Genomic DNA, 17,908 nt, shown 5'->3' with positions numbered 1-17,908 from the left:
GAGAGGGTGGGATGTCTTGGGGAGGGGTGGGCTGTCTTGGAGAGAAGAGTGGGATGTCTTGGGTAGGGGGTGGGATGTCTTGGGGAGGGTGGGCTGTCTTGGAGAAAGGGGTGGGATGTCTTGGGTAGGGGTGGAATTTCTTGGGAGGGCGTGGGATGTCTTGGAGAAGGGGTGGAATTTCTTGGGGAGAGGGGTGGGAATGTCTTGGAGAAAAGTGGGATGTCTTGGGTAGGGGTGGGATGTCTTGGGTGTGGTGGGATGTCTGGGTAGGAGTGGGATGCATTGAGTAGGGATGGGAATGCCTTGAGTAGGGATGGGAATGCCTTGGGTAGGGATGGAATGCCTTGAGTAGGGATGGAATGTCTTGGGTAGGGGTGGAATGCATTGAGTAGGGATGGAATCATTGAGTAGGGATGGGAATGCCTTGAGTAGGGGATGGAATGTCTTGGGTAGTGGTGGAATGTCTTGAGTAGGGATGGAATGCCTTGAGTAGGGATGGAATGTCTTGGGTAGGGGTGGGATGCATTGGGTAGGGATGGAATGCATTGAGTAGGGATGGAATGCCAAGTAGGGATGGAATGTCTTGGGTAGGGGTGGAATGTCTTGGGGAGGGTGGGATGTCTTGGGTAGAGGTGGGATGCCTTGAGTAGGGATGGGAATTTCTTGGGGAGGAAGGGATGTCTTGGGGAGAGGAAGGGATGTCTTGGGGGAGGGTGGGATGTCTTGGGGAGGGTGGGATGTCTTAGTAGGGATGAATTTCTTGAGGTGGGATGTCTTGGGGGGTAGTTGTTGGGTTCTTGGAGTAGATGGGGCCTGATGGACAGGGATGTTCTTAGTTGAAAAAAGAATGATGTAGGGTGGAATGTCTTGGGGAGGGTGGGATGTCTTGGGTAGGGGTGGGGTGTCTTAGGGAGGGTGGGAATGCCTTGAGTAGGGATGGAATGCATTGAGTAGGGATGGAATGTCTTGAGTAGGGATGGAATGTCTTGGGTATGGGTGGAATGTCTTGGGGAGGGGTGGGATGTCTTGGGGAGGAGTGGGATGTCTTGGGTAGGAGTAGTTGGGTTGGGTTGGAGTAGATGGGGCCTGATGGACAGGGATGTTCTTAGTTGAAGAATGATGTGGGGTGGAATGTCTTGGGGAGAGGGTGGGATGTCTTAGGTAGGGGTGGGATGCCTTGTGTAGGGGTGGGATGTCTGGGTAGGAGTGGGATGTCTTGGGTAGGGGTTGGATGTATTGGGTAGGAGTGGGATGTCTTGGGTAGGGGTGGAATGTCTTGAGTAGGGGTGAGATGCCTTGGGTAGGGGTGGGATGTCTTGGGTAGGGGTGGAATGTCTTGGGTATGGGTGAGATGTCTTGGGTATGGGTGGAATGTCTTGAGTAGGGATGGAATGCCTTGAGTAGGGATGGAATGTCTTGGGTAGGGGGTGAGATGTCTTGGGTGGGGTGGGATGTATTGGGTAGGGGTGGGATGTCTTGGGTAGGGGTGGAATGTCTTGAGTAGGGGTGAGATGCCTTGGGTAGGGTGGGATGTCTTTGGTAGGGGGAATGTCTTGGGTATGGGTGAGATGTCTTGGGTATAGGTGGAATGTCTTGAGTAGGGATGGAATGCCTTGAGTTGGGATGGAATGTCTTGGGTATGGGTGAGATGTCTTGGGTAGGGGTGAGATGTCTTGGGGAGGAGTGGTGTATCTTGGGTAGGGGTGGTGTATCTTGGGTATGGGTGAGATGTCTTGGGTATGGGTGGAATGTCTTGGGAGCAGGTGGAATGTCTTGGGTTCGGGTGGAATGTCTTCGGTTGGGGTGGGATGTCTTTGGGAGGGATGTCTTGGGACTCTCTCGCTCTGGCAATACAAAATTTCACACTTGTTTCATATAAGTTGTATGACACACTTGCTCATGTAGTAATCACTATGTAATTAACAGGACAGGATATTTGAAGGATGGACATTCTTGGTATATCCTGGACTGATATGCTCTATGACGGGGGATCAGTTTTGAATTTGTAATTGATTAGGAGCAATGGGAATCTGGAATTCTAGCTCATCTTGCCTGCATTCAGCCAATGTTAAATCAGGAGATCCATTTATAGGAGGTTGATAGCTGTATTAGTGGTGTCAGTGTTGGGTTAGAGACGTTCTTAGTGATTGGTGGAAAAGGAAGTAAAGTATCTGTACTTATTGAAACAAAGAAGTTCTTGTTCTTGTGAACAGAGCTTGGGTATCTGTCTTTGTCCTTTAACACTGCATTCAGACATATTCCACTAACATGAATATGTTTGTAAATATTGGTGTCTGAATAAGACAATCCAGTGATTGACATGACATCATGAGCTCCACCCTATGCAGTTGCAATTCGATGACATGCATCAAGCCTGACCACCAGATTCCAATAGTCAATTCTTACAAGCATACCCCAGGTTTCATGAAGACAATTTTGACCTGAGTCTTCATACATTGTATAAGTATTAAGGAATATTGAGAAGGTTAGGGTAGGGTGTCCTATGATGTCTGCTGGGACATACCAGTGTTATTATTCATTGGGTTAAAGAAGAGAAAGTTAGTAAAAATTGTATGAGGCTAGTGCAGGTATCACTTCACACGCACCAGATATTGTTTATGTCATTACGACGTCATTGTTGACGTCATTTGGGTAATGTCTTTTTGAGTGCACTTTTCTAAAATCGGGGCTCAGATGAGTTAAGTGAGTGAGTGAGTTTTTGTTTTACGCCGCTTTTAGCAATATTCCAGCAATATCACGCCGGGGGACACGAAATGGTGCTTCACACAATGTACCCATGTGGGGAATCGAAACCAGACCTTGGTGTGCTGAACACTTTAACCATTAGGCTACCCCACCGCCCCCTCAGATGAGTTAAGAAATAGCAGAAGAAAGAAATTATTCATGTGTTTCATACTGATTTTAATGAAAATGACGCTTGTGAAATACAAGAATTCTGACATTGTTTTTCATAAAATCAGTATGACGCACATGCTTGTATTAAAATCCCTATTTATGCCATTGCAAGTGACTCATAAGATTTGTTTGAGAGGTGTTGTAAATATATGGTCATGAATGCCTCAGACACAATCTGTTAGGAGATCAAAAAGTGAAATCTCTTTCGTGAGTGTTTTCATGTTATAAGTGCACATGCTGCGCTGGTATTCATGTTGATTGTATGCAGAATGTGCAGAGCAAGGAGGTAGTAAACTGTGCTTGTATCAAATAACTAGAGTTTACTTTGAGATTAGCTACCTCATGTGTATCACATGATTTTCCAACTCATAAACAGTAGTTAATTGAAATTTGTTCCATGGTTTATGTGAACTTCTGCACACTGCGGTTTTGTCTTGTTTGAACTTTGAGTGTTTAAAGCTGAAGTGGTCATGTCAAGGTGACACTGGGATGTCATCAAAGGCCAGAAATGTATAGTTGAGATTAATGTTTTTGAATTGTCAGTGGGTCATGTCACATATGTTCACAGTCAAATTTCCTAGCCGAGATAAACTTTGTCCCAAGACCTGTACTTGGGTGATGTGATGTTGTGTCTGGGTGTTGTGTGGTAAAATGGCTGTAGAATACTAATTTGTGATTTGAAACCTCTAACCCATGCTCGGTGTGATATTGATGTAGAATATAATAATTTGTGATTTGAAACCTCTATCCCATGCTTGGTGTGATATTCTGTCTGGGTATTGGATGATGAAAATGGCTGTACAATGTTAATTTTCGATTTGAAACCACTATCCCATGTTTGGTGTGATATTCTGTCTGGGTATTAGATGATGAAAATGGCTGTACAATGTTAATTTGTGATTTGAAACCTCTAGCCTATGCTTGGTGTGATATTGTCTCTGGGTATTAGATGATGAAAATGGCTGTAGAATGTTAATTTGTGATTTGAAACCTCTATCCCATGCTTGGTGTGATATTGTGTCTCTGGGTATTAGATGATGAAAATGGCTGTACAATGTTAATTTGTGATTTGAAACCTCTATCCCATGCTTGGTGTGATATTCTGTCTCTGGGTATTAGATGATGAAAATGGCTGTACAATGTTAATTTGTGATTTGAAACTCTATGCTTGGTGTGATATTGTCTCTGAGTATTAGATGATGAAAATGGCTGTGAAATGTTAATTTGTGATTGGAAGATTAACTGATCTGAAAAGGGCTTTTTTCAAATGTATTATGGAGTATGTTTAAATTGAGACCACTTAGGGTCACACTGGAAAAGCCTTGCAGGATTTGACAGTTTGTAATTATACAGTGTAAGATGCAGGATGGGTGATGTTGGATGAAGATTGGAGACAACAGTTTACTGGATGTCGGTCTGTGACATAAACAACTGTAAAACTGCCCTGATATACATGGCTTGTTGGTGATTACTGGGTAGTAATTGGGTAGTTGATGGATGTAGGTAAGGTACAAAAACTGAATCTGTCTTATCAGACACTTTGTGTGTGATTTACCGAGTTCAGAATCGAGAATGCCATTGGCTGACAAGAATATTTTGAGCGTGCCTTATCTAGGATGTTATTACATGTGTTACTGTTGATGAGTGTTTGTTGTGTCGACTTTCACAATTTGGCATGCTTCAGTCTGTGAGGTGCTGATAACTGATTTCGGATGTGATATACCCTACTCCTCCAAGAATTAAATTGGACAAAACTGACTAGAAAGCAGTCATCAGATTTTTGGCCCTAGAGACTGTTGAGGAATGGTTGAATGCTGCTTGTGGAAAGTCGATGATATCAGTGGGTTCAGAAGATGACCAGTGCTCTAGTTGACCCGACACTAGCACCAGGATAGAAAACTTTGATGCTGAACAATAACCACATAATCCATGTTTCACTCAGTGACGGGTGGTGAGGCATGGATCCATCAATATGTTTCCAAAGGAAAACAATTCAGAATTCTGAAAGCCAAAAGTTTTAAATGCAATCAGATCTGCTAAAAATGTTACCTTCTTGTGGACATAAAGATGAACACATGAATAATCATGAATGATGAATATTGTGCTTGTAAAGATTTGTGTGGGTGTTGAGGGATGCATAATCCAGATTCTCCATGGGGACAGTGCTCAAGTCTGCTATGGCTGCTGCACAGGAATGTGGATATGAGCTTCTTCCCATCCATTTAATTCAACATCACCCAGTTATTGTTTCATCTTTGTCTCATGATTGTCTTAACCATTGTCATTGTTGATCCATTTCAGACAAGTTTGAATTATTATGATACATGAAGTTGAGTTGTGTCCCCTAGGCATGCCTGAATCCTGCAATCATGGGTTCATCCTAATCACCATCCTTGGTTTGTCTGTACCTGTTCTATACCCATGCTAATTAGTGTTTCCATAATGGCAAAGTCTAAGACTTGCAATACCTTGGATTTTCACAAAGCTGACATGCCACAATATAAAGGAAATAGACAAAGAGAAGATTAAGAATGTGACGTTGTGTGTTGCAGGTAACAAGTGCAATTCTCAACTCTCTCAAGTACAACCCATCAGGACAGCCACAGGATGGGCCTATGGGCATCAGCATCGCTCTGTCTTCCTCCTCCTCCACTTCAGGCCTGGCCAAGTCGGCCCTCACAAATGCTTCATTCAGAACAAAGAAACTGCCCGGTAAGTCCAGATCACTCCACACAAGAACACAGGCTAGAGGTTCCTCTTTGCTGGTCATCACTCTAACCTGTGAATAACTGTCGGCAATGTGTAATCCTTGTCAAGTCCATGCTTCTTGTGTTCTATGCTTTCATGATCTCAGAGTAACAGCTATAGTCCTTTTGGCTCAAAAGCGGACTGATAAATTGCAATCTAGCTCGAAAACTAATAAACATATAATACTCAATGAAATGCTGATCATAATCAAAACATCAGACCAGCTCTGTGATTTTTTGCAGAATCTGTCTCCTAAAAATAAAAATGTTGTTTAACAAACTATCATTAAAATATTTACACAGTTCATGATTTGCTACGAGGGAGGAGTGCAAAGAGAGGGACAGCCAGGTGTACGGGGGAGGCACGTGCACAAGTGCTGACAAAGTTTTTTGATTCATGTTCCGTCTCCATCCTTTCTCACATACCTGGCTGTCCGGTCGGTCCGCTTTTGAGCCAAACAGACTATACATTTACAAGATTCATATCACCAAGCATATATTACATACACTATGCTTGTACCTTGTCCTTTGAGTCCTAAGGACATCGTGTACATTAATCTTGGTTCTTTTCTATTCAGTAGCTAAATATTAGCTTAAATAGTAGCTCCAAATATTCTTTTTATTGTTCAATTGTCCAACAACTATATTAAGATATAGTTTCCCAAAGTAGAATATATAATCACAAGGTATCTCCACCTTTGTAATCCTAAGCGGTTTCATGAGTTACTTTTGTGACAGTATGAGTTATATTTCTTTACTTTGGCAGTACATAATAAAGAGATTATTACCCTTCTTTCTAAACCACAGATACCATGAATTAAGATAAAAAACATATTTTACTCCTATTATATGAAAATTATAATACAAGCACACATTCAGCCAGTACCATCTAATAATGATTGTCAGATGTGTCAGATTTGTAAATTGAAATGATTCCTGACAGCATGATATATTTCTTTTAAAAATTGATATGAACTTAATTGACAATTTTGCTGCCCCTTTTTAAGTAAAAAGACCCGAGATTTGTAGATTGCATATCTGCAATAGCCATGCTTCAGAACACACCAGTAGACATTTTCAAGTGAGATGTCACACAGACAAAACTGTGTAATAACAGAGATTTGATCCAAGGTGCCCTTCAGTCTGTGGGTTCCAAATGTGTTTCATTCATCCTGATTCTTGTTTTCACCAGAGTTGTGAACTTCTGCATCACTGTGAGCTTCACTTAAACATTAGGTGACACACCATAACATGAATTACATACTGTTCAAAGGAGTGCTGAACACGACTAGATGTATTTGGACACAATCATGGACTGTCATCAGCCTTGTCAGATGATTCCAATTAGGAATGTTGGTTCAGGCAGATTCTGGGGGTCAGTTGGAATAAAACTTTAGATTTCAATCACACTTGTATTGTACAAAAGCGTTTAAGATTGTATCACATTGTCAAAACTTATTATATACAATACAAGATAATGTACAAAGTCAGTTTTTTATTGTAATCTAATAGAAAGTCGGCTAATCCCATGCAGGGCTTATGGTATTGTTCCAGCCTGTGATAGTCAGTGACCCATGTGCTAGACTAGGCTTCTTCATATAAGGCTTAAGAGTGCAAGGGTTTGTCATGGAGGGATGTTGTATTGGGGAATTCAGGCATTGGGTGGTTGTGGAGGTCAAGATTATGGATGGTGGTGGAAGTCATGTTGAGGGCTGGTTGTTCCAGTCAGTATAGGCTTGGTTGTGATGTTCAGATGTAGGGGTGGATGTTCAGATATAGTTAGATGTTTGGTTTGTCACATGTATTCAGATTGTGGGGTAGTGAGGTCGACAGATTGTGGGGTGGTGAGGCCGACAGATTGTGGGGTAGTGAGGTCGACAGATTGTGGGGTAGTGAGGCTGACAGATTGTGGGGTAGTGAGGCCGACAGATTGTGGGTAGTGAGGTCGACAGATTGTGGGGTAGTGAGGCTGACAGATTGTGGGGTAGTGAGGTCGACAGATTGTGGGTAGTGAGGTCGACAGATTGTGGGTAGTGAGGTCGACAGATTGTGGGGTAGTGAGGCTGACAGATTGTGGGGTAGTGAGGCTGACAGATTGTGGGGTAGTGAGGCTGACAGATTGTGGGGTGGTGAGGTGACCAGATTGTGGGGTGGCAAGGGTCGACAGATTGTGGGGGTGAGTGAGGCCGACAGATTGTGGGGTAGTGAGGTCCAACAGATTGTGGGGTAGTGAGGCTGACAGATTGTGGGGTAGTGAGGCCGACAGATTGTGGGGTAGTGAGGTCGACAGATTGTGGGGTAGTGAGGCCAACAGATTGTGGGGTAGTGAGGCCGACAGATTGTGGGGTAGTGAGGCCAACAGATTGTTGGGTAGGCAAGGTCAACAGATTGTGGGTGGTGAGGCTGACAGATTGTGGGGTAGTGAGGCCAACAGATTGTGGGGTAGTGAGGTCAACAGATTGTGGGGTAGTGAGGCTGACAGATTGTGGGGTGGTGAGGCCAACAGATTGTGGGTAGGACCAACAGATTGTGGGGTAGTGAGGCTGACAGATTGTGGGGTAGTGAGGTTGACAGATTGTGGGGTAGTGAGGCTGACAGATTGTGGGGTAGTGAGGCCAACAGATTGTGGGGTAGTGAGACAGATTGTGGGGTAGTGAGGCTGACAGATTGTGGGGTAGTGAGGCTGACAGATTGTGGGGTAGTGAGGCTGACAGATTGTGGGGTAGTGAGGCTGACAGATTGTGGGGTAGTGAGGCTGACAGATTGTGGGGTAGTGAGGCTGACAGATTGTGGGGTGTAGTGAGGCTGACAGATTGTGGGGTAGTGAGGCTGACAGATTGTGTGGGGTAGTGAGGTCAACAGATTGTGGGGTAGTGAGGCTGACAGATTGTGGGGTAGTGAGGCTGACAGATTGTGGGGTAGTGAGGCTGACAGATTGTGGGGTAGTGAGGCCAATTGTGGGGAGTGAGGCTGACAGATTGTGGGGTAGTGAGGCCAACAGATTGTGGGGTGAGTGAGGCCAACAGATTGTGGGGTAGTGAGGCCAACAGATTGTGGGGTAGTGAGGCCAACAGATTGTGGGGTAGTGAGGTCAACAGATTGTGGGGTAGTGAGGGCTGACAGATTGTGGGGTAGTGAGGCTGACAGATTGTGGGGTAGTGGAGCCAACAGATTGTGGGGTAGTGAGGTCAGGTGTGGGACAGATTGTGGGGTAGTGAGGTCAACAGATTGTGGGGTGAGGTGAGGGCTGACAGATTGTGGGGTGGGGGTGAGGCTGACAGATTGTGGGGTAGTGAGGTCAACAGATTGTGGGGTAGTGAGGCTGACAGATTGTGGGGTAGTGAGGCCAACAGAGTGAGGCTGACAGATTGTGGGGTAGTGAGGTCAACAGATTGTGGGGTAGTGAGGCTGACAGATTGTGGGGTAGTGAGGCTGACAGATTGTGGGGTTGTGAGGCCAACAGATTGTGGGGTGGTGAGGTCGACAGATTGTGGGATGGTGAGGCCGACAGATTGTGGGTTGGTGTGATGGTCCAGTATTAGTTTTTTAGTAAGTCAGTTTAATATGGGAAGATAGCTGAAAGTGATGAAGAAAGGTTTTCAACATGGAAGTTTAACCATGAAAACAGTTGCCACAACCAGCTTGTCATACTCATGTTCTCGCAATAACAACATACCATACAGCAATGAATGAATGAGATCAAGCCCTCCTTCCAAGCTCTTCACAGGAACAGTTTTGGAATCAAAGACAAGTGACAAATGATGGTGAAAATGATAAAAGAGTAGAGAAATGTAAGACAGCTAAGATGTGTGGCAATAAATGTTGCAGCAGGACGTTTAAGATTGACTCTGACATCTGGGTATGCAGGAGATATTTCCTGGTTTTATCAGATTTCTCTGTCAGCTTGGATGTCCTCCATCTTGTCACAGTCAAGTGGTGGTTGAGGAAGGGCTTGCAACCTCCATGTTCAGTGCAGTCACACTCGGCACGACCATAACAGAAACGCATCATTCTTTGGAATTCAAAGCCTTGATTACGTCCTGGCTGTAAATCCTCCATTGGGGCTATCATCACATGTGCACACACAGGAGAGAAGCGAGGTTTTCTTACATTCTGTTACACAACTTAATAGTTGCACAACTTATTATCCATAGCTGAGAATGAGGAGCGGTCGTCTTGAAAATCAGAAGGTTTTTAGTGTTATGTCAGTCAAATTTATTTATGGACATGATATAATAAAGGTAGAAATGTCTGAATTACTGAAGATCATAACTATTGTCTCAATTTGCACATTTGGCCAGTTATTAGATCTTTCCTTGTATGTAACTATTCATATTTTTGATGGATCATTTTAGTGGATTTTTGGCCTTACAAAACACACTGTATCTGTCATACCCCTTGTCACTTTAGGGGTGGTGGGGTAGCCTAGTGGTTCAAACATTAGCTCATAATGCTGAAGACCTGGGTTCGATTCCCCACACGGGTACAATGTGTGAAGCCCATTTCTGGTGTCTCCTGCCGTGATATTGCTGGAATATTGCTAAAAGTGGCGTAAAACCATACTCACTCACTTGTCACTTTAGAATACAGATGAAAGTACTAGTAGTGTTTTTTGTACTAAGTTTTCGGCTTATGAGAGATAATATTATTAGGATTAATGATGATGTTTATTATTTTATTATTAAATGGTAAGTATCCATTGCGGAAAACAGCCCCCAAACATTCTCTCTGTATATGTTATGTTGGGACTAAGGTTTGCTGCTAGCCTGCCTCGCACTCAGCATTAAGGGGATAAAACAGTGATTGGTCAGTTTGGAGTGGTATATCCATGTTACCTGCAACAGGCTTTCTCAGTGGGATAACATTATGAAACTGCCATTAGATTGGACTTCGTGGGTTAGCCTAGTGGTTAAAGTGTTGGCTCGTCATACCGAAGACCTGAGTTCTATTCCCCTTGTGGGTACAATGTGAGAAGCCCATTTCTGGTGTCCCCCCACTGTGATATTGCTGGAATATTGCTAAAAGTGCCGGAAAACCCAGCTCACTCACTTTCTCAGTAGGCTAGCATTACAAACCTGCCCTTAGACTGGACTTTGACAATCAGCCACACACACATGCCTGCAAGTCTCTATAAAAGTGTAACAATCTTGAGTGTGACATTAAAGCCCAGCTCATCTCACCTAATTTTGAGAGTTAAATGTGCTTGTAACGAGATCATGGAGAGCGATTAGTCCTCACACATGTATCACTGTGTTACCATTACATTCATTTATCACCATTGCTTCACAATTTACTTGGAATAAACATTTAAAAGAGACACAAACCAGATACCATTCACAAGTATTGCAGTTATGTGAAATAGCACACGTTTACAAAAAACCTATCACTGATGCATGTACATATATGTCTTCCTGGATGTGCATGCATGTTTGGTTTGCTGAATCAGCAACATTCTTCCCTTTAAGTTTAGAGACATTTCTCTCGCTGAGTGCACCAGCAGCTGTTGAGATGCACATCCGACCTGCAGGCAGAATGCATGACACTGGGGGGTCTTGCCTTATCTTTTCAGATGAAGCGAGACCTACTTGAGAACACTCCTTCCTGCAGTTTGTCTCATTACACTAATAAACAGCATACTGCATCATTATTGTACGTGTGAACTCTTAACACCACTGTGGGCGGAGAACAAAACTACATTTTGTCAGAAACTTGTCCAAATGATTACAAAATGTTATGAAATCTGTTTGAAATCATCTGTTGAGTGAGTGATGTTTTATGACACAGTCAGCATTCCAACTTGACAACAGTACAGTAACCTGTATCGAAACGTTGCACTCAAGAAATATAAGAAGTTGTTATCCATCAATTATTGATGTCATTCACTCGAACCACCAGGTCTGCCAGGGCCTTTCCTGACTTGGTCCCTAGGGGACTCACATTCGGAGACCCCGAGTAGATCCGGGGTAGAATTGATTTTCAGCACTCCATGCTTGCCACAAAAGGCGACTATGCTTGTCGTAAGAGGCGACTAACGGGATTGGGTGGTTAGGCTCGCTGACTTGGTTGACACATGTCATCGGTTCCCAATTGCTCAGATCGATGCTCATGCTGTTGATCACTGGATTGTCTGGTCCAGACTCTATTATTTACAGACCGCCGCCATATAGCAGGGAATATTGTTGAGTGCGGCGTAAAACTAAACTCACTCACTCACTCACTCACATTCGGAAACCCCACACGAGTACCAGAGACCTAATCTGAAAAAAAGGAATCTAATTTTTTATCTGAAGAGCTGTCCTGACTGGGGATCCCCAATGGCTAGTACATGACAACCTTTTCTAAATAGGGACCCGTGAAGATCTGGGTTACAATTGATCTTCAGTAACCTATGTTTGTCATAGGAGGTGACTAACGGGATCGTGTAGTCTGGCTTGCTGACACATGTCATCATATCCCAGTTGCATAGATCAATGCTCATGCTGTTGATCACTTGATTGTCTGGTATTGATTATTCACAGACTGCTGCCATATAGCTGGAGTGCAGCGTAAAAGTAAACTGACCCCCCTCACCCACTATTCTAAACAGGAATCCCCACACAGGTACTTGGGGGGGCAGTCTTGACATGGATAATGATAGCAACCTATTTTAAATAGGAATCTCCACACAGGTACTTGGAGGGGGGCAGTCCTGACATGGATAATGACAGCAACCTATTTTAAATAGGAATCCCCACACAGGTACTTGGGGGGCAGTCCTGACATGGATAATGATAGCAACCTATTTTAAATAGGAATCTCCACACAGGTACTTGGAGGGGGCAGTCCTGACATGGATAATGATAGCAACCTATTTTAAATAGGAATCCCCACACAGGTACTTTGGGGGCAGTCCTGACATGGATAATGACAGCAACCTATTTTAAATAGGAATCCCTAGACAGGTACTATTTTAAATAGGAATCCCCACACAGGTTTGGGGGCAGTCCTGACATGGATAATGATAGCAACCTATTTTAAATAGGAATCTCCTATTTTAAATAGGAACACAGGTACTTTGGGGCAGTCCTGACATGGATAATGACAGCAACCTATTTTAAATAGGAATCTCCACACAGGTACTTTGGGGACAGTCCTGACATGGATAATGATAGCAACCTATTTTAAATAGGAATCTCCACACAGGTACTTGGGGGGCAGTCCTGACATGGATAATGATAGCAACCTATTTTAAATAGGAATCCCTAGACAGGTACTTTGGACCTGTTCTGTATTTAATTTTAAAAAATTGTACTTTAACCTTAAAATAACCTATCAAAACAATTTTGTTTCTATGGATTGAAATTGTTTTAGTTGATTAAAATCAGATTCCTGATATCCTCACATGGGTCAGTTATTCTTACAGTGCATGTTGTGACTTGCTATTGTTTCAACATTTAACAGTGGAAGCCAACTTCTTGTATCAGTAACATCAGTATGGGTCATAGGAGTTTAAAGGTCAATGGCACGCTGAATACTGAAACGTTTTTAAGCTCCATCAATTATGGAACAACTGCTTATTCAAAACATATGTAAGCGACTCATTCTCAGTTCCTGCTGGTATAAGTTTGTGATTTAATTCTCATTAGTATCAAGAAACAGCTGTTCTCATATTATTTCTTGTGGAGTTTTATGACAAATTCCTAAACGAGTTTAAATACACAGCATTTCCCATACAAATATGCATTAATGTAATGAAGAACTTGCTCTGTTTGCTCAAAGAGGCTCCAGGTCATTGTAAGTTTTTTGTCCTCAATAGCTTTAGGATATACTAAATAGAATTTTAGCATGCAGTAATGTGCATAAACAGATCTTTTGGAAAAGGTGTAATGCAGGGAGTTTGAATTGTGAGTGAGTGAGTGAGTTTAGTTTTACGCCATACTCAGCAATAGTCCAGCTATATGGCAGCGGTCTGTAAATAATCAAGTCTGGACGAGACAATCCAGTGATCAACAGCATCAGCATCGATCAATGCAGTTGGGATACGATGACATGTGTCAACCAAGACAGCGAGTCTATTCCTGTTTAGAATAGTGGGTTAAGGGGGTCAGTTTACTTTTAAGCTGCACTCCAGCTATATGGCAGCAGTCTGTGAATAATCAATACCAGACAATCAAGTGATCAACAGCATGAGCATTGATCTATGCAACTGGGATATGATGACATGTGTCAGCAAGCCAGACTACACGATCCCGTTAGTCACCTCCTATGACAAACATAGGTTACTGAAGATCAATTGTAACCCAGATCTTCACGGGTCCCTATTTAGAAAAGGTTGTCATGTACTAGCCATTGGGGATTCCCAGTCAGGACAGCTCTTCAGATAAAAAATTAGATTCCTTTTTTCAGATTAGGTCTCTGGTACTCGTGTGGGGTTTCCGAATGTGAGTGAGTGAGTGAGTGAGTTTAGTTTTATGCCGCACTCAGCAATATTCCAGCTATATGGCGGCGGTCTGTAAATAATCAAGTCTGGACGAGACAATCCAGTGATCAACAGCATCAGCATCGATCAATGCAGTTGGGATACGATGACATGTGTCAACCAAGACAGCGAGTCTGACCACCTTAAAACAAGCATGGGTTACTGAAGATCAATTCTAACCTGGATCTTCACGGGTTTAACTGAATAGAACACGCTGGGTAATGGCCTTTGTGTTATTATTGTCAAGTGAACGATCATATGTGACACAAAATCGTTATGGAACACTTGATTCATTGTTGCTACACAATATTTAACATGCATAGTATATGATAAGAGGAAAAAATCAGGTGGTCTTTAGCGTTTTTTCACAAGTGTATTCTTCGTTATTTTCACACAACATTTCGAGGGATGACTACTGATTTTGTTTGATATATTTACAAACCTAGTTTAATTGCAAATTTGATGTCTTCACTGACAAAGTTGTTTACTTTTGTTCATTTACGTGAAGTATGATATCATGTTGTTTTCTTACCACCTAAAAATAAGTTTTACGAAAGTGTAACCTGTAGATAAGCTGACTCCCTTCTACAGACCCCGGTTTTTGGTCATCAATATTAGGCCTTTCTATGATCATGTATTGTATTTTATTCTTGAAGAAAAAACAGTACACTTGAGTAAAAATGAAACACGAAAGATCTTCAACAACAAAGCCAAGCTTTTATCAAAGGTTGCTGGCAGTATTGAAATCCAAATATAGCCAACAAAAATAATCAGGGTAATTGCTAAATATGAAATAAGTTTTGAAGAAAATGCATTTTGAGAGTGTTCACAATGCAAAGATAAATCCATTCAAATACCCTGCACCCATTATCTAGCCTCTGTGGAAAGAGATATACCATATGCAACCAACTTGTGGTACCTTACCAGTAAACGTCTTCAGCATTTACGGTGTAATTTGATGGGAATTGATTCTTTATTATTTCCAGGTTTGGTTAACTTGGAATTTTTACTAAACACATTGTTGTAGAAATGAAACTAAATCAGAATTTTCAAACTCAAAATATATCTTTTCAGATGACATTTCTGTGCCCACCACCAAAGATAATGTGAAACTAGAACCCATTGATGAAGATGGGGACCAGGGTCAAGGTCTTACCAAAGGGGCAAGGTCATCTGGAAAGAAGGCAGCGAAGAAAGGCGACAAGATACGAGGAAAGGATGTTCGAAAAGATTCTGATGCAAGTGCAAAATCAGCCATTTTCAACGGAGATTCCTCTGATAGTATTTCTGTGGCAGTGGTAAAGGGGCAGTCAAAGTCAGTCGTGGACAACCTTGAACTTCATGCGTTGCCACGGCGATCAGGTAGCCATGATGATCCTTATGTAGCAGCAAATGGCAGTGATGACAGCTTCCAATCGGAGAAGAGTCGAAGTTTACCAGCAACAAGCAGAAGCAAGGACAGCAAGAACGGTTCCATTAATCAGGAGAACTTCAGTACTGATTTATGATAATTCTTTAAATGAACATGGTGCATTTCATCAGGTCTTTTAACCCTTCTATAATAACTTTCTGTACAACTATTTACCCTTACCTAAGGCTCTTGATACTAATCTTTTTATAAAGTTTATAACTTGATGCATGTTCAGATGATCATTACATTGCTCTAAGTTTTAGGGTTTAGACTCAATACGTTATGGCATGTTAGTGTCAAGTCATGGCATGTGAAGGCCATTTTAGCAGGAGTATGTGATTATTGTTAATCACAACAGTCTTGCAGCTACTTCAGTAAACCCAATCTGACAGAATTAAAAAACAGTGCTGTCAGACCAAGGATCATTATCAGGGTGGCCATTGGATTGCAAATCCGAATAGCCTGATCCTGGCACAACGAAGGGAAGCAACTCTGCAAAGTTCCACCCTGATCACAGATATAGAGGCAAAATAAGGTTGAGTTAAAAGGCCTTATTGAAATGCTTTCTAGTAAATGTCTTTAACATTTCATTCTTCAGTGTACATAGTAAGCATGAATGGACTTCTATAGATTTGTTACATGTTCATAGCTTTCACATGCTTTTATAGTATGCAAATACCCCTTGAAGATCACCAGTGGTTGATGTTATAAAGTTCCTGTTACCAATTATATTTGATGCTATCATAACCAACAGGTGTTTTGCTTAGTGCCATGCAAAGATATATATTCCACATATTATCAGTATAGACGAAGGTAGATATGATGAGGTGTTTAGTTATAGAATGGTGATCTGTCAAGTGATGAAAGAGATTCTGCCTTGAAATGTTCATTGACGGTGCCATCTTGGTCCTATGGCTTAAATAGAGACTCTAATAAATGTATCCAATAGAATTGTTAAAATGTATGATGAAGCTTGAACTTTTAGATATTTCTTTCTTTCTCTAATTTTTGTGACTTTCTATTTAGCTTATGTGCACCTTTAATGCCATTTTTTACCCAGCACAGTGAGTGGAGAAATACAGTGTTCGCGTCTCCCATGATTTCTGATCTCATATCAGCCAAATTCTTTGTTTGTCAGTGTTTTAGTATCTGTTCTGTTGAAATCTGTAGGGGAGGTAACTCTGTCGTAATAAAGGGAGGTTATTCTATTCTAAACTGCCATATTTGGATTTCTTGTACTTTGTCCTTGAGTACTTTGACTGATCATTGGGTCGGTTTTTCATTGCGGTACTCTTGTTAATTTGTTTGTAATTGTGGATTGTTAGTTTTGTATTATGTGTGTCTTGTTTGTTAGGTTTATCAATATGTGTTTACCATTATCTCATTCCAAACTCTTCTGAAGCTTTCATTCCAGATCTGTCAGTTCTTGTTTTAATGTTAATTTTTTAGTTTTTGTACAACATGCTGACCTTAAGATGTTACAAGTTGCAAAGAACTTTGTTTTAAATTCAAGAAATATGATATATACAGGAAGAAAATGACACATTATAGATCAAGATGTAAAAATAGGTATCATTTTGCTATGGATGAAATGAGATTCTTTTCTCTTGTATCTTAAAATGTTAGACAGATGCACCATGATATCAAACACAACACATTACTTTGCATCAGTTCAGATGCGTGAACTCGTATTGTCTTCAAATAAATTCCTTTGATCATTACAACAGGGGGCGGTGGGGTAGCCAAGTGGGTAAAGCGTTGGCTCGTCACGCCGAAGATCCGGGTTCGATTCCCCACATGGGTACAATGTGTGAAGCCCATTTCTGGTGTCCCCCGCCGTAAAAGCGGTGTAAAACCAAACTCGCTCGCTCGCTCATTACAACAGATGATTATGTTTAGAAAAGTCATTAATCTTTTTAATCAAGGTGTGAAGATGTTTTCAATGTTTTTTCAGCAAATTAGTATATTTTACATGTGTCATGGCTTTGGCTGACCTTGTGTTGTTTGACTGTTTTTATGTTCTCATTTATCTTATTTTATTTGTCACTAAATGACAAATCCAGTGTATCAACATTGCTCCATATCTAAGGCATGCAAAGCTGTATAGATGTACATATGTGAATATATATTCCCTTGAAGCCATTAGTACTTCTGTGGCATAATGTGTGGAGCTTTCCTTCCTGCTTTCCTCCACTTCCCTACAAACATGTATAATTTATTATTGTGTTTTCTATAGATAGGCCAATGCAGTGAAGCATGTTTCAGCAGGACATGAAACACAAACAATTAATAATATATATGTTATTAAGAAATTACTCCATCCTTATTGTGAAATATTTTTTACTGAAGTTTTTATTTAGTTTGAAAGAAGAAGTA

At 41.7% G+C, this 17,908-nt stretch overlaps 1 protein-coding gene across 1 annotated transcript in view; it reads left to right on the top strand.

The window, feature by feature from the left end:
- LOC124272450 (protein FAM126B-like) overlaps window positions 1–16,055 on the top strand; it is a 239,042-nt gene extending 222,987 nt beyond the window's left edge. Inside the window, exons 11-12 of the mRNA XM_046707622.1 lie at window positions 5,469–5,628; window positions 15,196–16,055. Of these exons, the coding sequence (XP_046563578.1) occupies window positions 5,469–5,628; window positions 15,196–15,629 (594 nt within the window). The 3' untranslated portion in view covers window positions 15,630–16,055. The remainder of the gene's footprint in view (window positions 1–5,468; window positions 5,629–15,195) is intronic.
- The last annotated feature ends 1,853 nt before the right edge of the window (window positions 16,056–17,908 follow it).

Source organism: Haliotis rubra, unplaced genomic scaffold (assembly GCF_003918875.1).
Source record: "Haliotis rubra isolate DU_JTF1 unplaced genomic scaffold, ASM391887v1 Scf17, whole genome shotgun sequence".
NCBI lineage: Eukaryota > Metazoa > Mollusca > Gastropoda > Lepetellida > Haliotidae > Haliotis > Haliotis rubra.
This window is presented reverse-complemented; position numbering and strand designations above follow the sequence as displayed.